The following is a 26,774-nucleotide window of genomic DNA, read 5'->3' as shown; positions in this document are numbered from 1 at the left end:
AAATTATACTAAATTTGGCCATCTGTAAAAGTGAATTGTATGTCCAAATTTAAGCAGTTCATGCAAAGAAATTTTTAGTACCTCCATATACATATTTCTTAAACAATTATATATGAGTTCCTATATAGTACAGATGAACAGAATTAACTTTCCAATGGCCCCCGGCACACTTCTGTGTATCAACATAATCCTTGACTCCTGACACTGTCACCACTGGTCAGTGTATAGCTTGTTTTTAATTTACTCATTTATTTATTCTGTTTATTTCTAATATAATGAGCACCGATGAAGCCAGCCACCCAAAATGACACTCAAACATTGACAATAATGTAAACCTCCCAAGCTTTCCTATCAAAGAATTCTACTTTACAGCATTTAAATCACAAGAATTCAAATAAGTAACATTGCTATAATGCTATTGAATTAGACATGGAATTGTTTTTGTGTATATGTAGCTAGAAGATGTCTGAAAAGTTAAGGGTCACCCCCATCCCTTCCCTACCGTGCTTTAGAAGACTGACTCTAATGTTGTGGGTCAATGAAAGAAATCTATTTCAAAAATGGAAGCCAAGTAGGGGGTCCAAAATCTTTGAAAGAGTAAAGAACATAGGAGTGAAGTCATCTTGAAAGAAGGATGTGTTACTTTTGGCAGCAAGAGTCAACAACTAAGTCTGCATCTGATTACCTACTGGCCTGTTAAGTACATATATTAGGTGAGATTGTGACACTGGGTGGGGACAATGATTTACGTATATTAGAGAATGATCTTATGAAAAGGAGACGGGAGGGATTTCCAATAAATACAGCTGTTGAAGATTGGCAGTAAGGCCAATGCTCATTAGAGAGATCCAGTTGGCCTTGGGAGTTAGACAATAGAAGAAAGTAATTTAATGGAGAAGGAGGAGAGCCACCAAGAGACCAGGCACAGCAGGACACAACAAAACTTTAGAAGATGCCCACTAGATAGTTGACTTTTTCTCCCAACTACAGGGGAAAATAGCTGGAAACTATTCTGAAAACTAAACTGAAATGTGGCAAAGAACAAACCAAGGAGAATGGCAGACAGAAATCCTCTGACACCACCTGGTCTCATACATGACTAACACTTAACAAAACTGTCAGATGAATGGGAGTTCATGAAAGCTTACAAGACAGTCTTGAAATGAATAGAGACAAATATCACGTGCTTTCTCAGGAAAGAACACTAGTTGGCGATCTTCATGAACGCCCATTCATTCACTCAGCAGGAGACTGAAAACCCGTGAGGCGGTATACTTAATCAACAGGCACGTGGTGAGATGGGGACAGGCTCTGTTTTCTGTGGAACACGTGTAGCAACAAGAGGAGGGGTGGTGTGTCTGAGTGGTTGGAGGTTAGTGTGGCTAGAACTACAGAGTCGTGGGGGTATGATGAGCCAGGGCACGTCAAGTGGACCCAAGCACTTAAGGGCTTTTTATAAGCCATTTTAAGGGTCTTGGTTGGACTGTATCTTGGTCAGTATGAAGCCACGGAAGGATTTTTATTTGAATTTATTAAAAATTTCTCAAATACATGCACAAGGTAAAAAATTAAATAGTACAGAAGGACTTAAAATGAAAAACATGGTTTCCCACCCCACCCTTTTAACCCTAGTCCCGTACCCTAGACGCAATGCACTTAACAATTTCTATTTTTAGATATTCTGTTAACTAACTTCCTAACATTAAATAATACGTTTGAACAATAATTTCTTGACTTATTAACTTTAGACAATCTTTAATAATTCCCCATTACAAAAGATAAGGATTTAACGTACGCAATTCCCACCTTTCATTTGCCTATCCTTTCCCAAGTTTTTGATAGATGTCATTTTTAATACCTAGGTTGGTTTCATTTATAGTTTTGAACAGTAGCTAATTCTTTAGTTCTTGTCCCATTGACTGTACACTTGATCTTTTCACTTTGAATAGATACGTAATTCTAGTCTTCCTTCCACTCCACCCCCCCCACCGCCCCTCCACCTCCGCCCACAACTAATCCTCAATCTCTTCCTGCTTTCTTTTTCCTTGTCAGGATTAACTACTTTGAATTTCATTTCTGAATAAAAAATTAAGCCATTCATATTTTGTCTATAGGCTGATCAGAACACCAAATACCAATAAATAATATCTACATTATTTTGACTTTGTACATACTGTTTACTGAGAGCTAAGTAGAGCTAGGATATTTTCTTCCATACATATCCAGTGTCACGATTCCTGTGTCACTTGAAATGTACCTACCGCCGCTGTCAAATCGAGTCTCTTCTTACATTCTATGAGTATTTTTTGCTGTTGTTGCATAATTGGACCTGAATTTGACGTATTTTTGTTTTGTTTTCTTTTTGTTGACTGAAGAATGTATCTCCTCTGTATTCTCAAACATTCCAGCTTCTCAGTGATACTCCCTATGGTACATAATGCATATTCTCCCCAGGGAGCCCAAGACTGTGTACTCTCATCTGAAATGGGTCTCTTGGATGACTGTCACTCTAGAGTGAGACATCCTGTTGGATGACTGTCACTCTGGAGTAAGCCCATCCTATTGGATGAGTGTCACTCTAGAGTGAGATATCGTGTTGGATGACTGTCACTCTGGAGTAAGCCCGTCTGTTGGATGACTCACTCTGGAGTAAGCCCGTTCTGTTGGATGTCACTCTAGAGTGAGACATCCCTGTTGGATGACTGTCACTCTGGAGTAAGCCCATCCTGTTGGATGACTTTAACTCCAGAGTGAGACATCCTGTTGAATGACTGCAACTCTGGAGTGAGACATTTTGGGTGAGGTCCACTGTTTTCTGGATTCCACTTCTTCCTCTTTCCCGATTTTCATCCTCATTTTGCTGGAGAACTTCCTCAAGGTACTTCCTCAGTAAGGGTGCAAAGAAGGTAGACTTTCTGGAAACATGCATGTCAGAAAATTTCTTTCTTTTGACTTGACTCTTGACAGTTTGGCTTGCTGTGGAATTCTGGGTACAAGGATTTTCCATGTGAAGACACTTCTCTATTGGCTCCTAGCATTGTGTTGCTGATGAAAAATCTGCTCCCAGTCTATTTTCATCCCTTTTCAGTTGAGTTAATTATGACCTAGTTTTATTTTCTCTCGGTACTTTCATTGCCTTCTTTATCCTTAATGTTCCAAATTTTCACAAGATTGTGTCTACATGTAGGTTGAATGGGGTCCCCTTAATTTGGAGACATAGTTCTTTCTGTTCAATTCTTTTTCATTTCTTCACCTACATTTTCTGTTCTCTCTTCCAGAAACTCCTAACAGTTAGATATCGATTGTCTATGTCTCTTCCCTCTCTTTATATTTTCTGTTTCTTTTTGCTCTGTTATCTAGGGAGATCAGCTTGACTTTATATTCCAGCCTGTCTCTAAATATTTCACCTTTGGGAAAGTTATTTCACATTAGGGAAAATTATTTCGCCTTAGGGTTCTTATTTTCAGGGTTTCCCCTTCTTTGTAGCATCCTGTTTTTATCTAACAAATACACCTCAGATCTCTCTGATGATATAGTTAGATTTTTAAGTTATCTTTTTTCCATGTTAACTCTGTTTCCCCCAGAGTTTGCTGTAGTTTTCAAATCTCCTGATTCTAATTGGTTATTTTTCTTAGATAATTCTCTCTTGGTTCTTTCCCCAACCCCTGCTCCCAAGGCTCAGTGTCTGGGAATTCCTAGCTGACCATTTGCACTGAAGAATTAGTATGACTGCTGATGTTATATGGGAGTTGCTGTGGGTTCCCTCTGCCACTGTGTGGTCAGTCTGCTTCTCCAGCAAACCCTTCTATGACTAGAAGCACTTGGTTACTTGAGTAACCAAGATCTCAACTGTCAGTACAGAATTAGCTAATGGGCTAGGGGGTTACTTATTTCCACAAAAAGAGAAGTTTTATCTTGGAACACGAACTCCTACCTCGCCTCAGGCAGTTTATTCGATTCCTTTATACAAACAACAATAGACTTTTAACTGAAACCAAGGGTAGATTGCCCGTGTTCTGTGCACAATGGTTTGGGTAGAATGGGATGGGGTTCAATTTCACAATTAATATAATTCTTTAGTAGATAGACTTTTCAGATGCCCAAGTCTCTTTGGGGTTATGTGTTCAGATCAGCTTATTTTCTGTCTGAAAGGGAGCTTCACTCCTTCATTATCACTTCATCCATTTTCTCTCTTCCAGAAATGTGTTGAGATCTTCTTTACTAATAACCAAATCCCTTCAGTTTTGTTGGCTGAGACGTGTCAGTTCTCTTTTATGTTTCTTGACTTCGGTTTCAGTGGGGCCTAGGGAGGGAGGGAAGTAAACTTACATGTTCAGTTCATCATCTTAAATTCAAAGTCCCACTGGAAATTTTTAGACAAGGAGATTGACATGGATAACTTGATATTTTTAAAAGGTCCCCATGGTTGTACTGCTGAAAATGGCTTAAAGAGGGCAAGAATGAATATAAATATTGTTCTAAATGGCTGAGGATCTGATTTCTTTTCTGAAAACTTGCAGTGTCTGGGGCTGTTAGGAGTCAGACACTTTACCAAAATAGCCCATCATTCAAAATCCAGTAAGCTAGCAGGATGCTTTCATGGTGCCCTAGAGGGAAGGACTGAAACTTGAAGAACTTGGAACTCAGAAGACTAAAGGGGTCATCCAGCCCTGTCCACTGGGAAGCATGTCAGGAGCCTGCCTCAAGTCTTCCTTTGAACTGGCATTTGGGATAAACAAAGGACTTCCTGTTCTGATAAAATCAGATGAGGGGCAGCCAAAGTCCTGGCAAGTAGGGACATAAAGGTCCTTCTACTTGCTGGTTGGTTTCTTCACTTACTCATTTATTTGGTTGTTCAAAGCACTGTAGTTACTAACACCTAGTCTGTAATCAGAATGCCTGGGTTCAAATCCCACATCTATCACTTACTAGCAGTAAAGGCTTAGGCAATTTACTCAATCTCTGTAAAATTCAGTTCACTCATTTGTAAAATGGGAGCAGTAAGTTTCCATCCCGTAAGATTCCTGTGAAGATTAAATGTAACAATCTATACTTTGCACACACTCAACAACCCACCAGTTGATAGCAGTTATTTAAATGTTGAATGTTCATTCAGCGCCTATGTTTAAAGTATCCAGATGATAGATGTTTATGAAATAAGGGAAAATAATTCTAGGACTGAGAAATAACATGATAAAAGAATTCAAAGAAAAACACTGTCCAGGTCAAATCTTATTGTCTGTGCATCCACCCAATTCCCAATAAAGGGAAGAAAAAAGTGCATTAAAACAATTAAAATAAGTGAGTAAAGGGAAACTGGGTGGATGTACACAGCAATAATCCTGGAGCCTCAACTCTAGGGGAAACGTCGAAGAAACGAGAGGTTCTGAATAAGATTGGAAGAAAAGTTAAGAAAATCTTTGAATGCACTGTAATTAAATGAAATCTGGGTCGGCGGTATCCAGTTATCTTGTTCCAAAGTAAAGGTTTCTATTTGTGCATGGACTTTTATCTGCCAAACAGCAATAGGAATCTGTGTCACTACGGAAATACAAACGCTGTTACTAAGCCGGATGTCCCTTGTTTGCTAAGGACAAACACTGTCATGCAACTGTCCTGGTTTTTCAAGCAACCTCCACTCTTGACTTAATGAAAGAAGAGATTTTACCTGAAAAAGGGAATTGAAGAAGGAGACCAAACTCTCCAAGTAGGTTTAGAACCCCACTGTGGATTTAGAGACCTTCCTTTAGACCACAGGGCAATGTACCAGAATCTTTTCAGACTCACTGTATAAAGTGTAGGACGGGACAGGATTACTTCACTGCATCTGTAAATGCCATCTTAAAAGTGCAGTCCTGCTCCAAAACGATATTGAGTTGATCTGATAAAAATAGTGACAGCTGACATCTTCTCAGTACCTACTCACTGACAGGTACTGTTCTAAGCACTTTTAGAGGCACTAAAATTTAATCCTCACAAGAATCCTATGAAACAGATCCCATTTTACAGATTAGGAAATTGAGTCACGGAGAAGTTAAGGAGCTTGCCCGGAGTCATACAACTAATTGGTGAAAGAACCAGGATTTGGATGTGGGGAGTCATCTGTGAGATGATGACCTTAACCCCTGGGCTTTGGGAAGACAACGGGGAGTAGGAAGCTCACTACTCTGGACCAGCATAAAATAAAACCACGCCCTACAGTGCAGGCACGGGAGCCACACAGCTCCTCAGAATTACCAGAGTCTTCATGGCAACCCTGTGAGGCAGGGATCTTAACCCTGACCTCACATACAAAGAAAGGGGAGTTCAGGGACAAAATGACTTTCCTAAGAGCTAACCCTAGTTACAGGCCCTTCCGACTACACCAGACTGCTTTTCAAGCCACCCAAGATACAAAATATATGAGTTATCAGGGAGCTATCTGAATATCATGGTAAATTTGTGTTTCATTTGGGTTCTATGGTCAGGTCTGGGGGGACATGATTAAAAATAAGAGCCCAGAGAGTCCTCAGGATGTCAAAAGGAGAGCCACCCTCTATGGGCTGTGGCCCTTGATGGTGAACCAAGGGCCATCCTAGAAGCAGGGGCCAACGCTCTCAGCACGGGCCCAGTCCAGGGACAGGAGGGAACCTGATGGCTGACAGCAGAGGAATGAGGCTCTGCTCCTGAGAAATTCTGATTCCACTTTTTTCTGTTTTCTTAACCCACTTCCCAGAGATACTGCTGAGATCCAGGGGCAGTGACCTGAGGGGGCAAGGCTAGGACCTAAGAGACAGAGGTCGAGGAGTGAATCCCCATCTCTGCCTACCTCCCCAGACCTCTCTACCTGCCACCTCGCTGGGCACTCCTTACATCTGTGTGAGGAGGTACAATTTCATAATATTTTCCTTCCATTCGGGCAGATATGCCAGGCTGGTTGCCACTTCCTTCTGGATCGGCCAGGCCCAGGCCTCAAAGAACGGAGCCAGATTCTTCTGCACTTGGTGGGAGAACATCTTCACCCACAGGTTCATTTTGTCGACGTTGTCTGTGGGCAGGTTGGTCTGGTTCCTATACTCAGTGAAGAGACGGATGAACGGCTCCCACCCAAAGGCCTCCTGGAGCTGGAGAGAGAAGGAAGAAGCAGGATGAGCCATCTGGGCTACAGAAAGGAGACCTGACCAACACTCTGAATGGACTCGTGTATCTCACCCGTTAAACACCAGCTTCACACCCATCACCGACCCTCTCCTGTTTGACCTGCTGGCCTTGCATGCTGCTGTCATGGTCTGAGGATGAGAAGGGCCTCTGAGCGAGCACGGCGCTCAGCACAAAGCAGACAATGGATAACTGCAGTGAATATTGTCAGGATTTACTACCACTTACTCATCTGTCTCACTAGATCATAAAAGTAGTGGTAGGATATGACACAAGGATTTAAAACTGGTTGAAGTGAAAAAATCCATTGTCTTTCATAGTTGCAAAGGTGAACTCCCACCCCTATTCTGCCATAATCTGCACTAATCATAGGTCCATGTCAATTTGCAAAGCGACTAAAATGGCTTTTGGGGAAAAAAGTGAGTTCAGTAGAAGCAGAAGACAATACACAGCCCAGGTAGCAAGAATTAAGAGTAAGGCATCATTTTGGGAAAAGGCAGCCATCCTGAGGCTGGTGGAAAGAGGCCGTGTTAGGCTGGGTTAGGACACTTGGGAGCTCAGAGGGACATTAGCACTTCCATACTCAGCTGGGTTTCACAGATGAGGAACTCCTGTCCCTGGGGTGAAGTGGCCCCAATGACACAGTTAAAGCAGAGTCTCCTGGCAGCTTCACTGTCAGTTTCGTGGTGGAGGGAATCGACAGAGAGAACTTGAGCAGCTGGGAGGACCAGAATAGTGTGTGCCGGGCCTGAGCCTGAGGTCCAGAGTCCAAGATGATGCAACTCCCCATAGTGAGCTGGGAACTGATCCAGGGACTGGGGGGCCGGAACTGGGGTGTTGAATGATAACTCCAAGGCAAAGGCCACCCCCATGTTCAGGCCAGTGAGGAATCCTGGCTTGCTACTAAGGTGGAAACTGAGGCACAGGCAAGTCGTAAGGAGAAGATGGTATTTATCTAGGGGAAAAAATAGCTTCTATCCCACATATTGTGTGTGTGTGTGGGTGGGTGGGTGCGTGAGGAGGGGGTGTGTTGAGTTTGAGAGAGCTATTTAAGTAGCACAGTTTGGCTTCAGTCTCAGGTGTGTCTGGGTTTAAAGCCAGTGATAGTAAGTTTATTTATAGTATTACATTTGCCTCTTAACATTTTTTAACCTTTTCTCAGTGCTTTCTATCTACTCTCATAATCTCTTAAAAATTCTGGGGTGAATGGTGGGGCTGAGATAATTAAGTCCACTTCAGGGTCATACAAAGTGACTCCCTGAGTGGCATCGGCAACCAGGACCCACACACCTGGGCCGCGTCAGGGCCTCCCTCGGCCTGGTGTGGGAAGCAGATTAGTGTGAGGGCCCCTGGGCGTCGCAAAACCATATGCTCAGGGTCCCCACAGTGGGGCTCCCACCACCCCCCATGCTGGCCCAGCACCTGCAAGTACGTTTCCAGGGCCGTCCACGCATTCCAGTTTTTCACATTGGGACCCTTGCCCAGGTAGATTCTGACTCTCTTCTCCCGAACTGGGGGCCACAGAGCGATGTTGGCTCGTCCGCGAGGGATGCCCAGGACCGTCTCGTGCACGTAGACACACCACAGGTTGCAGGTGGCCTCGGTGGTGTGTGGAGGGAACTCCCACTCCTGCCGCTGCTGGTTGCGGCCCAGCTCGTGCACAGGGCCCCAGAGACCCTTGGTTCTGATGAGTTTCTCATTGATGAGCTCCTGCACCGACTCCAGGTGGCACATGATGGGGTACCCCGCGTGCATCCAGCCTGGGAAAGGCAGGACAGGGAAGAGAAGGTTAGAATGCTTCCCACCCACCTTACAGAATTCTTCTCTGACTTGCATCTCCCGAAACTCCCCGTCATCCCCAATGACTTCCAGAACTCGGTGATGCTCAGAAAGGCAACCCAAACCCAGACCCTCCCAGGCTTTCCTCCTTCTCCTCTCATTCTGTAATAATGCCTGCATCCTCACTCTGACTGGCTGTGGGAGGTGAGGCAGGTATATATCGCCGCTCATGCTACTGTTCAGTTCTTCTGTTTCTAGGAGAGTGCCTTGTCCACCTGAACCTGTCATTACACTCCCTTCTCAGAATTAAGAACTTGTTGAAGGCATGTTCCCTTCTCATTATTTAGAAGTGGACTTGCCCACCTGACACTACTCTACACTGATCACCTATGTAAGCCAAGCAAGCTAGCGTCCAGAGAGATTTCCGTGGTTCTTAAATTTCTATACCTCCCCCTCATTTTTTAGGGCTTTTGACCCACTGGCAAAGATCTTTTTATTCAGTGCCTTCTCGAAGTTGTTAAATTCCTTCTTCCAGCAACTGTGATCTAGGAAGAGGCCCTCCGCCATTTTTAGCCACCCCTTGAAGTCCCCTGATGGACATCTGTCAAAGCCCTGCATGTATTTTCTGCACCATCCAGACTGGCTGACAGCATCCCTTGACATGTTGACTTAAATGGTTACATATTTTAACATACTCCATACTTACAGTTCTAGGATCTGCTTTTTTGGTCACATAATCTCATCATATTTCCTTTAGCCATCAAAATATCACTTTAAATGTCTTCCTTAATGTCCATTGAAGGTACACATAATACATTACATAACTGTTCCACAAATGTTGGACATTTAGGTAGTTTCCAATTTTTCTGCTTGGGAAGATGGCCAAGTCTTTTTTTTTTTTTTTTTTTTAATGTATTTTTCCCTTTTGATTTAAACAGCAAGGATTACATCTATGTCCTGCTAGAAAAACATTTTTACCCTGGTGGCTGCCCACTGCGTGGATGTTGTAAAACAGGAAGGCCCCAAGGGGCAGCATGCACAGAGGTTCGCCCCGGGTACCCACCAACTGAGATCTGCACGTCGGCCACGATCCTCTGAGGCAGACGCAGTGGGAAGGGCTCGGCCCCCAGCCGGGCCACGGCCTGCATCACCTCGTCCCAGAGGCGAAGCAGTGGCTCAGGGTTATCCAGAGTGCGAAGGTTGGCAGTTGGCACAGTCAAGATGATGTTGTCCGTAGCCAGCTCTCCCCAGGGGCCTGGATTCTCCTGGATACGCCTTTTCCACTCCTCCTGGGATGTTTCCCCTGGAAGAAAGGCCACAGGGCTTGAAACTCACTTTCTCAAACCCCTTGGACATTAACACGTGCAACTTGAACACCAGGAGGAGAACATCAAGGCCATGAACAGCCCGACCCCACCTCTGTCCCTCTTCTGCAAAGTTCCCGTGGATGCGAAGCGGTTTGGTCTTCATCTCCTTTGCCCCAAAGCTGAAGCTATGGAAGGCTACCTCCCGTCCCTCCACCAGTCTGCGTCTCTTCCTACACCAGCAGCCCCAGATGACCACCTCGCCCCCAGCTCTCCCTGTCCCTCGGGGCTGGCTCCGGGGCCTCCCCTCACCCAGCTTGTAGTAGGGGGCACGCACAGCCCCCTTAACGGTGACGGGCACAGCGCCCAGCTTGCTGCTCTGAGGCACGATGATGTAGAGGAGGCCGCCCCAGAGGCAGGTGATCGACTTCGTGGGCTTGTCCAGGCAGCAGCGGTTAATCACAAGTGGGCCTCGGAACAGCTTGCTGGCCCTGGTCAGGTCGTCAGTGTGGCAGCCAATCTGTACCTGGGGCAGAGAGATCCCCCAAGTCACCATGGGGTGTGTGTAGTCAGAAGGAGAAAGTGCCCAGGATGTGGGGACAGGAAGGGTCATAGGGCCCCATGCAAGCCCAAGCATCTCACCACTTATGAACCATATCTGCTAAACCCATCCTTTGAGGTCACATGGACCAGATGTGTAAATCCCCTCTCGGGGTGGGGGGGTCAAACAGCTCCACAAAGGGTCATGCTGAGACGCCGTGTGAGGGGCAACAGGTGTGACCCACAGGCTAATTCTGAGGAGGGCGACTCCCACACATTATCCCTTGGTGTCTTTGTAGCAGAATTGTAGGCTGCCTATTCCCTGGTGGTGATTTTGGCTTTGGGAGTGGGCAGAGGGGATCCTGCCTTTTGCTGACCAGAGAGAAGGCCCAGTGGGAAGGCAGTGTGATCAATGGATGAGCGGAGGGTTGATTCCCTTCCTCCCATTCACCAAGGCCCCCCGTTCCTGGGCCGATGGAGTGACCCCTGCCTTTGGAGGAGTCCTGGGACTGTTTTCCCGGGTTTATGCTAAACAAGTTCCAGGATAGATACAGGCACAGAACAGACTCTAAATATCAGGGTGACCCTCAAAGGGGACAGAGCAGGACAGCAGCTTAATTTTGTGAACAGGGTGTGTGTATGTGAAAGTGACAGTGAAGGTGGGCTGGGCAGGTGAGGAACAGCCTGTGGCATTGCAGGGAAGAAGCTGACGTCAGAAGGGCCTCGTGCTCCAATGTGAGATGTACACAGCACGGAACATGAACGAGGATTTACTGGACGCTACTGTGTGCGAGGGCACCTTCCACTTGGTACCTTCCTTATTCCCCATCTTATGATGTAAACTAAAAGCACGGGGACCTGAGCCAGACGTCGGTTAGGTTTGAGTCCTAGACTCTGAAATGTGTCAGGTCCATACATTTAAATCAGTTAGCTGTTCTGTACCTTAGTTGCCCTGTTCTTAAAATGGAGGTAAAGGTACGTGCCCTGTATCACCAATAGGGTTTGTAGGAGGATCAAACAAGATGCCGACTGTGAAAGCAGGAGCATCTAGGTTCTGTGTTACGTACGTAGCGAGATCAGGCATGCCTTACCTTCAGGTCAGCAGAGGCAGCAGCTTCGGGCAATGAGACCTCTATAATTTGCCTTCCTGGTATGTAGAGCCCGGTACTCATCCAGCAATACCTGGTGCCTGCCAAAAGCAAAGGAGGAGCAGGCGTCACCCCTCCTCCAGGATGCCACCTCCACCCAGCTTCCAGGGTCCCTTCAAGAGCTCTGCATGCTGCCTCCCCCTCTGTGCTCCCTTGGCTGCACTCTTCCATTACCCGAACCCCCAACCCCCATCTTCTTGAGAGTGCCTGGCAGAGGACGGAGATGGCCCCTGGGAGGCAATCAGACCCTGTCCTGTCCCCCAGGTCCCCACCCGCTGGCTCCCTCCCCTCCTTCCACACCTGGATTGTTGCAGTTGACCTCAACAGTGATGGGAGATTCCGAGGGGCGCAGGTACTGGCTGCTGTACATATCTTCCATTTCTGGGACTAACAGAGAGAGGTCACTTCCCGAGTGGGCCAGCCCGGTGGCCAGGGAGAGCATGGCACCCCTGCAGCAGTCGTTGATGACCGGGTTCTCTCGGGTGGCCACGGGGAGCCGATAGCGGCTCAGCAGCTTCCTCAGGAGCCGGTGCACCGACATGTAGGCGGGGACCTCCTCGGCCGGGATCTGCAGGAAGGCTGCGCCGTCCGGGCCCAGCTTTGCCAGCCAGCCCTTTTCCACGTTCCCTCTCTTCCTGCCCATGATCACCTGGAACTCGGCCAGGGTGGAGCGGAAGTGATAGGTCCTTATTCCTGCCTTAGGGGTGCGAAAGGGCCCGGGGTTGAGGCTTTGGCTGGTGATGCTGATGCCAAAGGGGTTGAGGAGGAGGTTTCCCGGGAATCGAGCCAAAGGGGACACTCCTGGGTTCTTGAAGGCCCACCACCAGGCTTGGGCCCCAACGAATAGGCCCCCGCCCTCTGCTACAAACTCCTGCAGCTCCTTGACCCCGACGTCACTCACGGGCTCAAAGCAATAGACACTCGCATCGCTGGTCAGATTGGGCTCAATGCTGGTGTCTATTCCCCCCACGGCAAGCAGCCCACTCAGAGTCCTCAGTTCTGTCTGCACCACGATCTTGCCTCTGCGGCCCCCGTCTAGCCAGCGGACAGCATTGAGCAGAAAGGGGCCCAGTTTACCAACGGTGAATAAGACCTTGTGGCCAGTCACGACCACCCGGCCCCGGCCGTAGCGGGCAGCCGCTATGACGCAGCCGTGGTAGGAATCTAGCCCCAGGGGAAAGGCTAATGCCCCGTGCACCAGCAGCTGGGACGGGAAACAGTCCGAGTTGCTGATGTCCAGCTCAGAAATCCCGTGCAGGAGCTCATCTCTGTCCTCGGAGAGATCATCTTCACAACTGCAAAAGAAACGTGTTCTCTATTACAAAGCGCTCAGAACACCCCCCGGCATATAGCAAGTGTCGTGTTTAATAATGTAATCATTTTTAGCTCTTAAAGGAGAACTGGGAGAACAAAGTGGGCAGATCTGACCTCACCAGGTATAGAGATTTGTTTGAGGGAAGACAGGGACTTGGCATTAATTCTGCTCTACTTGTTCTTGAAGCAAACTCTCCAAAGGAAATTTTGAAGGAATCCTCTTGAGTTTACCCAATAACGTATCTCAGATATTATGGATTTAAATGTTTTGTATCAGCCTTTTAAGCATTACATAAAGAACTGAATGGCTTTCTTTTTATAGAGTCTTGTTTATAAATTTCATGCAGCTAATTTTCTGCAAATAAAGTCAACAGAGAGCTGAGTTAGTTACTGGCGCTGGTGAAAAATCACCATTATCTCAAAAGGTGGGGCAGGGAGCTGACTGACCTCAACTCTAGGGAGACCCTCCTGTCACTTGAACCCAAGAGGACTGACTGTGTCCACCCAGCATTCCACACATTCATTGTCGGCCCAACAGGAGTGATACACAGCTATACTGTAAGGTTTTTCTCATCACCAACTGTTCCTGTCTAAGGATAACAAGCTTCCTTAAGACTTCAGGACATCTGTAAGCCCCAAATGGGGCAGAGAGCCCTGGACACCTATGGGGTTATTAGAGGGTAAGAGGTACAGAGATCTCTATAAGCTTGAGGTCCCAGAGCAGGTTGAATCACTTCTGTAGGTAAAGCTGTGGCAACTGAACGGTCAGAGGCAGCTGTAAGGAAAACACTGAAAACTGGGGGTCGGGTAGATGGTATACTTGCAGGATCTGTGTTGTACTCTCTGTGGTTTGCAGAACTATAATTAACTGATAGGGAAACTGTAGTCCTCTTAGCAGGTACAAACCTCTCCTAAAGATAAAGGTATCTATTATCTTACGAGATGACTCTCCAGCACCTTGAAGGCTGGCACTTCTTACTCTGATTTCAGGTTTACCCAACAACCTTGTGTTATAATCTTGCTTTCTATGATCATCAGCCTAAAGAAATAAGTCATTGGCCAGGCCAATCAGAATGTTCTATTTTTGTGACATTTATATTTCTCAAGCAATATCTTAATGTATCTTTAATCTGCTGATTCTAAAATTTAAAAAATTCATTTTTAAACTTTAGTGCTTTAAACATGTATCGAAAATTAAATGGAAAATGTGTTTTAATTCTAATAACCAGGAGTTCTGTTCATAAATTTCGTGCAATTAGTTGTTTTACAAATTAAGTCAGTGAAAAAATGAATTACTGTGCTTTAAATTAATACTCTGATACAATTAATTAATTGGTATCAAAGTTTATGCACTAGCCTGTTATGAGAAGATGAGCAATACTGAGTGTGCAAGGTTGAGACCCAGACACTGAGGCACTAGCAGGACCCCAGGTGAAGTCCTGCTCAGTGCTGAGCCAGGGGCATCGTCCGAGACCTCTGTCTCTTATTTCCAACAGCCATGACTTATATGCAGGGGGGAAATAACTCTTTTATAAAAAAAGGCTGAATTGGATTTTTATTTCTCTTTACCACTCTGTTCTGAAATAAAACAAAAGCTATTTAAATAAGAATAAATCCATGATAGCACTGGATTTTGAGAAGGGTGCAATCAACAAACTGGGACAGGAGGACTTAAGAGGAAGTTTAAGTCAAATGGAATCAGATTGATCAGAAACCCACGAGAAGAGAAGAATCTATAACTGCACATATGAGGAGAAGATCAAGAAAACAACACTGGAATTTGACACAACATTGTAAAATGATTATAAAAAAAAAAAAAAGAAAACAAGAGCCACAGAGGTTATCATTTGTCTTTAGAAAATACACTTCAATAACCAAAAATGTTCAATAGGATTTCAATGCTATTTAACATTTAAATAAACAAGAATCACCAAATATTTGATGAAAATTAACAGCACGAAAGACAAGCACCAAACTAAACAAAGGGAAAACCAACTCCCTCCAAAATAACTGAAAAATGAACAAGAAAGTCCTAAATAAATATTGTACATCATTGGAGAGTACAGAGATGATATATCATCTCTCTTCAAAAGCTGCTATAAAAAGTTACTAATTAGAATAAAAACGTAATTGCCAAACAGGTAATCCCACTTACACATGGGCAGAAAATGAGTCTTAACATAAAGACTACGAATAAATCAACAGGAAAGTTGAGTGAAATGATTCTTCCAAACAACAGTGCTGAAGGTCAGTCAGATGAACGTTTATTAGAAAAAAATTAAGAGATAGCGAAGGACAGATGAGAAGATCTAATGGCTCGCAAGGAGTTCTAAAACAAAGAACAAAGAGAAAAAAGAAGAAATAAAGAAAATTAGATGAAAATTTCCTTGTGCCGAAAAACAGATTTGCGTTTTTAGAATGAAATGACTATCCGAATGCAAAGCAGCACGAATAAAATGAAGAACAAAGTCTGGTCAATTCATGGTAAGCTTACGAACTTCAGAGTACAAAGAAAAGGAAAAAAAAATGCCTACAAAGAAATAAGTGAAATGAGTGCCCTAAAAACAGTATTTTAGGGCAATGAAAATACTCTGTATGATACAAAGCTTCAGGAAGACTCTTCACTGGCACAGGGAACCCTGAAAAAATGTCAGAGGGACTAATGAAATTTACCACTCATGAAAGTTTTCCAGAAAAGTTACTTGAGGTTATGCTGTAGGTTTAGAAAAACAAAAATGAATACAATGTAGGAACAAATTTGCTACACGAAGCAGTGGTGGGCAAAAATGCCGGTATAATTTATAACTAATGCTGGAAAACTGCTGATAAAGTTCTTGTGATACTTGATGTGATTGGCAACAAATCATTCCAAGTTAGTAGGAGCCACAGTGTTAAAAAAACAAAGCGAACAAAGAAACAAATAAAGCAAAGTTAAAACCAAATTGGAACCAAATACCAGACGATTTCAAAAGAACATGGGCGGTAAGGAGTGAGCACAGGAAAGCAGAAGGATGGGACAAAGGAAGTTCCTGTTTTGAATGGAAAGGTAGATTATAAAAACTAGTTAATTCCCAACTCAGAAAAATACACATCTGTTAAAAAATTAAAGGCAACATGGTAAATGTGGGTATTAGTAATATAATAAAGGTGGCATTTTATATTACCTGGAAAAGATAGATGTTTTCACAAATGTCGTTGGTACAACTGATTGCCGTTTGGAAAAAGATAAACTGAACCCAGGATACACAAGAAAAGATTCCAAATGCATCAGAGATACACATTTTAAAAATGAAAACACACAAGTACTAGAAGAAACCAAGAGTGAAATCTTTTCTAATCTGGGTGTGAGGAAAGGCTTTTAACTATGATCCTAAATCAGATGTGATAATAGAAAAGACTGGCAACTCTTACAGTGTTGTGGTCACTTTAGCTTTCTAGTAAACCTTGAAATTAAGTTATGTTAGTTCCTTTCATTTGCATATAATTTTAGAACCAATATAAATTTTGTCTGGGACTGCACTGGATCTACAGATCATTTGGGGAAAAACTGACATCTTAAAAATATTGCATGTTCTAATCCATCGACGTAGTGTATTTTGCCATTTCTTTAGGTTTTAATTTCTCTCAGTGATGTTTTATGCTTTTCAGCACACAGGTTGTGTGATATATTTTCTTAAATTTATCTGCTAGTATCTCATGATTTGGGGTTCTGTTTTAACTGATACTGTATTTCTAATTTCAGTGACCAATTTTTGATTACTAATATACAGAAATAGAATTTATTTTTGTATTTGGACTTTATATCCTGCAGCTTTGCTAAACTCAGTTATTACAGTAGCTTTTTTGTAGGGTTTTAAGAATTTTTTACACAGTCATGTTTTCTGCAAATAAACACAGGCTTGGCTCTTAATTTTTAACATCTATTCCCTTTTACTTGCCTTACTGCACTGACTAGAACATTTAGTACAATGTTGAATAAAAACAGTGAGAGCGGTCATCCTTTCTTGCCCTGTTTTCAATACTTAGGGTATTTCACCTAAGTTTGTTTATTAAATATGTTCGTAGCTCTAGGTCTTTCAAAGATGACTCATCGCATTGAAGAAGTCCCCTTTTGTATTTAGTTTGCTGAAATTTTATCATGATTCAGCACTGAATTTTGTCAGAGTTCTTTGATGTGAGTGCATCTGTTGAATTATATAGTTTCCCTCATTGATTCTGTTATTATGGTGAATTAATTCAATGTTTGAATGTTAAACCAGCCATGCATTCCTAGAATAAGCCTTACTTGGTCTTGACGTATTATCCTTTTTATGTACTGTAGTCTATTTACAATATTTTGTTAAGAATTTTTGCAGCCATATTCATGAGGGACATTGTTCTATAGTTTTTTGTTTTGCAATTTCTTTCTCTGGTTTTAGTGTCAGAGAAATACTGGCTGAATCAATTAAGTTACAAAAACTTTCCTCCTCCCTTACTTCCTGAAAGAGTACATGTAGGGTTAGCATCCAAAAAGACACAGTCCAAACCATTAGCAGTGATCACCTCTGGGCAGAAGTGGTAAGAGGCAGAGGTGGAGGACAGAAGATCTTTCACTTTTTATTTTATATACTTTGGGACTGTTTCCCTTTTCTCCAGGAAGCAAATGTTTTGAAATTGAAGAAAGGAAAATGTTCATAAAAAGGAAAAGAAAACTGAATTGTGATTTAGCAATTTCTCTTGTCAAGTGGCTCATCTTCCCTCTTGAATGTACTCTCTAAAAACTTATAGATTATTTTGTGAGAACCAAGTGATACCATTCTGCTAGACACGGCTAGGAACACAGTGAGAAGGGCAGAGGACGAGTCAGGCAGGTATGTTCACCCCAGCATGCAGGGCCGTGACCTGACATACCATCTGTGGTCAGCATTCTGTCCATCCTAGCAGTGACTTCCAAGGACTTGTGGATCCTCGTTACAAATAAGCTTATTAATATCTGCTCAGATATTTTTGTTTTCCAAACAACTTGGGGAGTCATATTCATGCTTCTCTTCCGTACATTTTCTTGTTTCATTTGAGCTCAATTCAAGTAGATAGTCAGTTCTCAAGATTCTGAAATCTTCATAATCTGGAATTCCAAAGACTCCTTTTATGTATAGTATCTCTTGACCATCTTTCAAAATGAAGTGGAGATACATGCATACAAACATATGGCATCATTTTACAATGTCTGCCAATTCCGGTTTCACGGGTGTTTTCAAGGTGAGGAATGTGAAGCACGTGGACATTTCAGAGCATGACCATTGTACCACATTCTTTCCTCTGCATCTCTGATGACTCTGTGAATATATAGGGATCACTGAAGACTGAAAACCAGTCTCAGTGGAGTAATAGCTGAAAGGGGGACAAAGACCTACTCCAGCACTTTCCCTTTAGAGGGAAAAAGAGAGTTGAAAGCACATGCTGAGGTCACCACATGCAGCTGCTGGCAGCAACCCCAGGTTTCCACTGAACCACGACATCACAGTCCTCTTCCTACAACAGTTACTTGGTTTTGCAGTTTCTTCCAGGCCTGGTTATTGGAGATGTTTGTGTGCTTCTAATTCTCAGATCTTTGGAAGTCATTTTCTTGAAATGAGAAATAATACCTGGGAAGTAGCGTATACTCAATAAATGCTCACTGAATGAATGAATGAATGAGTGAATGAACATAGAACTAGAACTCTAACAGATGCCTGAGATTTGCGTTATAATGAGACACAGGCCTTCTTATCCAAAAGACAGAGCAGACAGACTACTGTGGAACTATTGTGGTCAATTCTCTTGAAACCTCTCTTAAGATTCGTTACCTAATAATATGTTTAATCTGCATCAAATCCCTTTATTGGCAAAGCCAGTTCCTAATCCCTGTTTTGTAAAATGTATAAAGAAGGTAAAACGTGGCTTCCATCATGATGCTGCGGCCTCGGTCTGGTGGAGGAAGTAGGAAGAGATATCAGTTAAAATGTCAATAAATTATACAACTGTAACAACATATATGACTTGGGGCAAAGCAGAATAATGATGGATGCCATGTAATTTTCAATTTGGGAATGATATTCATGCCCTCATCCACTTCCATACCATAGCACGGAGGCTGATGTCAAAATAATTAAAGTGTTTTAGGTACTTTGAGCATATTTCTTCATTTAATCCTCACAGCCACCCTTAAAGGTAATCATTATTAATCCTGCTTTAGAGGTGAGGCTCACCTGTGGCTCAAGGTTTTAGAGCAAGCACTAGACAGAGCTTGGGAATTTACTAAGACCTGCTTCCACTAAAATCGGTGCTTTTTCCAGTATATATGAAATATCTTACTAGAATCCTGAGTCCTGCAGTGAGACTGGGAGTAGTTTACGACAGTTGGATCCAGTGTGCGCTCAAATGAAATGCTTAATAGGAAGAAGGTGGGACTGGTTTTTGCAAGTACCATAGCTGTTGCCCTCAGAGCTGGAGGCACAGCGGAGGCCACTGAGGACAAGTGGGTGGAAGGGCAGAGACTGCTCAGGGAACAGAGCACCGGTGGCTTGGTCATGCTGATGCCACAGAGGCTAGTGTTCTCAACACAGTTCCTGATGCTTTCCAGACGGGAAGTGAGGGCAGGGACCACGGGGCTTGCGTCCTGACATCTGTGGGTATCCTCACTAGGCTAAAAGTAGATCCTCCGGTTTTATTACTTAGGGTTTTATTTTTCTGATCATAAAAGGAGTAATTTCTTCTGATAAAAATTTGATTCATCTTGGTAAGACCTGTGGACAGTTTACTCTTCGAAGGTTGAGATGATCCCAAGATCTTATTTAGGATTTAATTTAGTAAGAAATGTGCAAGCAACAAGGTTAAAGCCATCTTAATTCACACTCACGTGTTCAAATGCGAGTTTAAAAATAAATAACAAGACACTTGGGCAGAGTAACTAAATCCATAGGGGCTTTCAATGTGAACCTCGCATGGCCTGTGATGGAAATAATCTTCCTTCTTGAATTCTAATAGAAGCATGTTGGTGTCTAGTACTGTTTAATATTTCTAAAGTGCTTTGAAGATATTTTATACAGTATTACATAATTACAAGACCGAAAAAAAGATCCAAATCCTCAACAGTAGGCAAATGATTAAATAAATAAGGTATATACACTGGTATTCCCATAAAAGCCATCAAATATAATTTTAAAGATTACATAGAATGAAAATTACTTATGAGCAGAATTCCAAACAGCATGTGTGCTAAGATGACAACAGCATAAAATTATGAATGAATAGGGAAAATAATGTGCAAAGATGAAAAGAGTTGTGGGTTTATGATTTAATAATTTTAAAATGAAAATAAAAAAAGAGATCCAGCAATATTGAAAATGTAGTTTAAAAGAATATCCCATGAAGAAAAATCATAATTCAAAAATACAGTTGACCCTTGAACAACATGGGTCCACTTATATGCGAGTTTTTTTCAACAGTAAGCACTGCAGTACTGCAGGATCCAGTTGGTTGAATCCGAGGATATGGAACCAGAGACATAGAGGGCTGACTCTAAGTTATGTGTTGATTTTCCACTGCATGGAGCAGTGCCCTCAACCCCCAAGTTGTTCAAGGGCCAACTGTATTGGTAACACCGTGTGTGTGTGTGTGTGTGTGTGTGTGTGTGTGTGTGTGTGTGTGTGTGTGTATTCAGAGATACTAGAAAGGAAAAAGAAAAAAAGTGACCCATTAAGTGAGTTAGAATTTTAAAAATATTTTCTTTTTATATAATAAGAAGCATTTGTGTGTTGTAAAGATGTGGGATTTTTAACGTGACTTCTGAACTGCATGTGAAGCAAGGTAATGAAATATATGCCTCATTAAAAAATTTGATAGAAGGTTTGGAAAATTAAAGTTTATAACTGAAAATCATCTATCATTATTCCATGATCAAGAGATCCACCTATTAGTACTGTTTTGGGCTTTTTTCTTATGTAATACTCTCTACACATAGCTATATTTTTTGAACAAAATTGGGAACATGTTGAAGAATTATTAGCATCCTGCTTATTTCATTTCATGGTGCCCCCCAAAATATTTTTCCTATGTCCTTAAATATTCATGGAAACGTAATATTTGTAATGGTTAGTTAATAGTCCATTGTATAACATTACATAATTTATTTATTTACCCATTCTACTCTTACAGGTAACAAATAATGCGTAGTTGTGATCCTTATACATGAATCTGATTATTTCTCAGATTATTTCTTTATTTTTAAAAGTCCTATTTAAAAACATTTTTTCAAAGGTTTATTGAGATTTAATTTACATAAAGTAAAATTGACTCAATTTCAGGGTACAATTAATCAATCTGGATAAATGTATACCGTTTGGTAACCACCACCACATCAGGTGGGAAAAAGATAGCTCAGTGTCGACCTTTAAGCATTGTTTTGATTTTTTGAATTCTGTGACTACATTATTTAGTAGAAGGAAGGAAATAAAGAAGGGAAGAGCAAGGGAGAGGGAGGGAAGGAGGAGGGAGGAAGAACACACACTGGGCGTTTGAGAGCTAATACTCAGAACATTGTGGGGTTAGGTTTTCCTTTTCTCTTTTTCCCTACTCTACTCATGTAAAAGTAGTTCTTAATGTAGGTATGTTAAGAAATATATATATATATCACACACACACACACACACACAGATACGTATTCTCTTGCACCTTTTTCTTCTCTTTACTTCATCTCAGCCAATTAGCTTAGGAAAATCACTGCTGCCATCTTCAATTCATCCCCAAGTCAAAAAATGACACACATAACACAGGAGTAACACTATGATATACCTACCTATATAAGCAGAGGTAAGAGTTATGATGCAGTCTTACCTAGTGAATAACCAATGCTAACAACGAATACTCTCCACAGTAGCTTTATATACTTCCTCTATTAAGTCTGGTCGTCTCCTCCAGCGTTAGCCTTCAAGTCGATTTCACACGTGTGTGCACGCCCCCCCCCCCCCACACATACGACTAACCAAAAAGAAAACAATTCAGATTCCATGATGATGGGATATAGGCACAGCTAAAGAAGAAAGAGCTATGATTTTGATAGATAAAAAACATCTTTTAAGGCAACTAAAGGGGATTACACGGTTTAAAAGCAGAGTTATGGCCGTCCTTTCCCTTCCTGTGCCGTACGATGAAGACCACCAGTAAGCCGAAGTTTGATCAATCTGATCAATCACTGCGCCTCTGAATAACTCTTTCCTTGTTGCACGTGTGAGAATGCAGCTGTGGGTGTTGCAGGAGTTCCATGCCTCAGAGAGGCCACAGCTCATGCTCTCTCTCTATTCTATACCTGGTGTGCCCGCCTCAACCAATCCTGCCTTGGGTCAGAAACACCAGTGCTCTTTGCTCCAAGGAGGCTGTGAGTTTTCCCATACAATTTAGGGCGTGGCCTGGTGTACTTTTTCTACTCCTGGGACAACTCCAGCTTCTCATCTCTCTCTTCATCCATCCAGCAAATGTTTACTGAGCACCTATTAACCTGCTCCATGTTTAGCACTGTATGAGGTGCTGGAACACAATGTGAATGGAACAGGATGGACAATGCCCTCAAAGAACTTTCTGTCCAGCCTGATTCTGCACCCGTCACCTGCCTCCTTCATTCTCCATTATCTGATTTTTTTGCCCCCAGAGGTTAAAAATCCTTTCTTCACTCCAAGATTTAAGATTCAGCACATATCACTTTTGCCAACTCTTCTGGTATCTCAGCTTCTGAATCCTCTAATTTTCACTTCCATCCTAATCCCAACCAGCTGGATATTTCAAAACCTTTCCCACAGTTCTCTAGACTTTGTCTTCTGGGGTGCTTTATGTCTCTTTCCCTTTTTCTCACATTTCAGTCGCAAGCAACCTTCTCCTGGGAACCCTCTTGGATTAGTCATACCAGATCTGAGATTCAGCAATATATTTTATTAAGCTAGATGCTGGGGGACAAAATGGTCACAAGGATGTTTCTCCCCTCAAAAAGCTAAGTGATCTGGTCCAAAGAGGCAGCAGAACCAGGGACCCTGCCCCTCCTGTGCATTAAGGTATTTTAAAACTCTGGTTGATTCATGGTGAATCCATGTTCAAGTGCCAAATTCTCTTACGTTAGCCTGGGAGTAGCCCGAAGACAAGAACCATTTGTCTGCTTTTTAACCTGGGACCAAGTCCCCACGGGGGTAATACACTCACCTAACTAAGACTGGGATCTTGGGCATCTTCTTAGAGACTTTGAAGAAACTTGTGTCTCCTTTGTTGTCGGTGAAGTACACGCCAGCCACGCTGGTCACGAGGTTCCCAGGGAACGTGAACAGAACCCTTTCATCGTCGCCCTGGTTGGCCCAATCCCAGGCTTGGCCTCCAATGAGCAAGCCCCCTCCACGCTTCACGAACTTGACCAACTTTTCAGTCATGGTTTCATTGTAGGCATCAATACAGTAAACACCCAGGGAGTCCTTCACTTCCGGCTCAATCTTTGCCTCCACACCAGAGCCCTCGAGGATTTTGGCCAGAGGGGCCAAGGATGGGTGTACACCAATGGGAGCCCCAGGGGAAGAGCAAAGCCAGCCCACTGCATTGAGGAGAAAGGGAGTGAGCTGGGCCTCCACCAGGTAGTCCTCGTGGGACACCACCACCAGGCGGCCTCGGCCATAGGAGGAGGCGGCAATAAGGACCTGGCCCATGTCATTCACCATCACCGGGAAGGAGGCTTCTCCAATAAGAAGCAGTTCACATGGGATGGCATCTTCGGGGACATCCCAGCTTGTCACTCCATTCATAAGGGCCTCAAAGGCAGCAGAGGGAGTCGCCATGGCTGGATCGGCTTCTGCAGAGAGGAAAGCAAAGACAGCCTGGTGAAAGGTGGATAAACAAACAAACACGCCAGGCAGTTCACTCCCCCACTGGCTGGGGCAGTTCTTCCCATTCAGCAAATGAGTGACACTGCGAAATGACTCAAGAGCTCACCGGGGTGTCAGTGTCTCCCTGACCCCAGGAGCACCGTTGTGTCCCATCCTCTAACACTCCTCTGGTCAAACTAAATGAGTTCAGTACTTTTCTGTCACAGAATGAAACAAAGAGAAGTGAAGAATGAGAGCAGAACTGGGTCCCCAAAGACATATTTAAGTACTAACTCCCAGTACTGGTGAATGTGACTTTGTTTGGAAACAGGGTCTTTGCAGATGTAATGAAGTTAAGGTGTGCTCATACTAGATTTGAGTAGGCCCTGATGTAATGACTGGTGTCCTTATGAAAGGAGGGTATTTGGGCGCAGACACAGATACACAGGAGAGAATGCTATGAGAACACGGAGGTGGAGACTGGAAGGATGCCTCTACAAGCTAAGGAATGCCAAAGATTGCTGGCAAAAACACCAGAAGATGGAAGAGAGGCATGGAACAGATTCTCCTTTGGAACTTCCAGAAAGAACCAAACTTGCCAACACCTGGATTTCAAACTTCTAAGCTTCCAGAACAATTAGAGAATACATTTCTGTTGTTTAAGCTACCCAGTTTGTGGTACTTTGTAGTGGCAACCACTGGAAACGAACATGCTGCCTCCCCACTCTCACTTCACCCAACTCAGCTCCCACACTGATCCAGTTAATCCCAGCTTAGGGCCAGAACCTCAGTCTGAAAATTCTGGGTCCTCAGAGAGTGTTCTTTGGTCACAGTCACACGTAGGTAAGAGGAAAGCAGAAGTCCTCTGTGGCTCGAGTCCAGATCCCAGACAACCAGAAGCAGAAGGTAACACATTCTGAACTATGGCAGATTCTTGCTGACACCTGGACATAGCAGAGAAAGGTGTGTATGTCTGTGGATGTGTCCTCACAGAAGTCCTCTGCTTCTTCACCGTGAGCTCCCGCTTAGGGTCACGCTATTGTCTGACCTCCGTTGTATGCACTTCCCTGGAGCACTTCCCATGTGTAATAGTCAGGACATCCAGGCCCATCATCCTCACCGACCACTTGGGTGCAGCTTCCTGGCCTCGGAGGCTCTTACCTCTTCTAACGTTACGGCCTGAGCCAACCTCATCATCTGCAACCTCTCAATCGACTCACTTCCTGTCTTCCCTTACCGCTCCTGAAAAATGCAGGTATTCCTTATGTGTTTATCTTTGGCTCCTACTGCCTCTCCCTTGTTAGAGAACATGCTCACTCTCCAGGTGCTGTGGCAAAGTAGGCAGAAACTTAGACGCTGGAGTTAGGCTATCTGGGTTAGAATCTCAGCTCTGCTACTGACTAACTGAGATCAGGCAACACTTCCCAGACTCAGTTTCCTCATTCATTAAGTAGGGATAATAGTATCTACCACATAGTATTAAAGGAACAACATGGGTTAAGTGCCTTCCCATTATTTATTATATATATAAGTATTCATGTGTTTATATATATATATATATATACACACACACACACACACACACATATATGTATATATATATATGTATATGTATTTGCCTAAAATTACTTGGTTAAGAGTAAACTATTTAAGTATATACATAATAGGGAATTCTTATAAAGTGAAAAAAATCTAATTTTTAAAGCATTTATTGATTCTGATTTTATAAGTTTCCTATTTTGGAGACAATACTAACACTAATGATGGTATTTCCTTCTTAAGTGTTCTGTGGGCCCTTGAAGAAGTCCTTGGCATAGGCCTTCCCTGTGCCTTCTCCCGGCCACAGACGCGAAGACCTTGGTCCTGATATAACTAACAAACTTGAGACCCCTCGTGAATGCACACTGTCATTTGTAGCTATCTCTAAAACTAAAAGGTCTAAAATTTATTCTTTTCCCTCCAAACCAGCTCCTCTTGGGTAAATTACATAAACTCAAGGTTCCCAGTTGTTAAAGAGGGGACCCTCTACCTCTTCACTTCTATTCTACTGAGAAGATGCAATCAGCAAACAGCTGGTTGATAAGGGGCTTGTCTGTCCCTGCTCCTCCTGGTGTCCACAAATAGCCAGGACAGCGAACTGCAAGAAGTCACAGTTGTGTCCCTTCTCTCTCCTGGTCCACATCCAGCTGGTCACAATGTCCTTCTTCATAGCTTCCAATCACACAGCCGTTAACCTCGTTTGCATCCTCAGTAATGCATTCCTGAACTAAATGGATCCAGTTTCTAAGTCACCAGTATCTGTTCTTGCCTTTATTCTTCTACAGCAGCTGACTGTATTATTTCTCAGAAAAGATCCTTCCAGAGCTTCGCTTTTGCCCACTGGGGAAAACCTGAGCTTCCTCCTGGGGTTTAAGGCCTTCGGGGCTGTCTGCTCCTTACTTTCCAGCTGTACCTCCTTGTCACCTTACCTCCCTGCAGCTTCCAGGATATTTGCCCTTCCTGGACGTGCCCTGCTTTCATTTTAGATTATCTTTCTATTGTCTTTCTTCGTGTTACCTCTCTCACATCTTTCTACCTGATGAAATCCTACCCTTCTAAGAGAAGACTCTCACAGAAGAGGAAATTTAAATAGCCCAGTAGTCTATGAAAATATGCTCAATCTCACTAATCAGGCATTTGAAATATATGTTACCCATAAG

General features: G+C 43.3%; 1 protein-coding gene across 4 annotated transcripts in view; it reads right to left on the bottom strand.

The window, feature by feature from the left end:
• Positions 1-1,514: 1,514 nt before the first annotated feature.
• Positions 1,515-26,774, bottom strand: part of TCAF1 (TRPM8 channel associated factor 1) — a 42,516-nt gene continuing 17,256 nt past the window's right edge. For 3 of the 4 annotated variants that reach the window (XM_010954824.3, XM_010954759.3, XM_010954997.3), the window contains exons 2-9: positions 23,429-24,062; positions 12,209-13,203; positions 11,852-11,949; positions 10,533-10,746; positions 9,980-10,219; positions 8,560-8,897; positions 6,853-7,103; positions 1,515-4,303 (exon numbers count right to left, since the gene is read on the bottom strand). In XM_010954824.3, the coding sequence (XP_010953126.1) occupies positions 4,294-4,303; positions 6,853-7,103; positions 8,560-8,897; positions 9,980-10,219; positions 10,533-10,746; positions 11,852-11,949; positions 12,209-13,203; positions 23,429-24,048 (2,766 nt within the window). In that variant the 5' untranslated portion in view covers positions 24,049-24,062 and the 3' untranslated portion in view covers positions 1,515-4,293. Of the gene's footprint in view, positions 4,304-6,826; positions 7,104-8,559; positions 8,898-9,979; positions 10,220-10,532; positions 10,747-11,851; positions 11,950-12,208; positions 13,204-23,428; positions 24,063-26,774 lie in introns of all 4 variants that reach the window. The other variant, XM_045516159.2, reaches the window with a different exon arrangement.

The sequence above is a fragment of the Camelus bactrianus genome, chromosome 7 (genome assembly GCF_048773025.1).
Source record: "Camelus bactrianus isolate YW-2024 breed Bactrian camel chromosome 7, ASM4877302v1, whole genome shotgun sequence".
Classification (NCBI taxonomy): domain Eukaryota; kingdom Metazoa; phylum Chordata; class Mammalia; order Artiodactyla; family Camelidae; genus Camelus; species Camelus bactrianus.
This window is presented reverse-complemented; position numbering and strand designations above follow the sequence as displayed.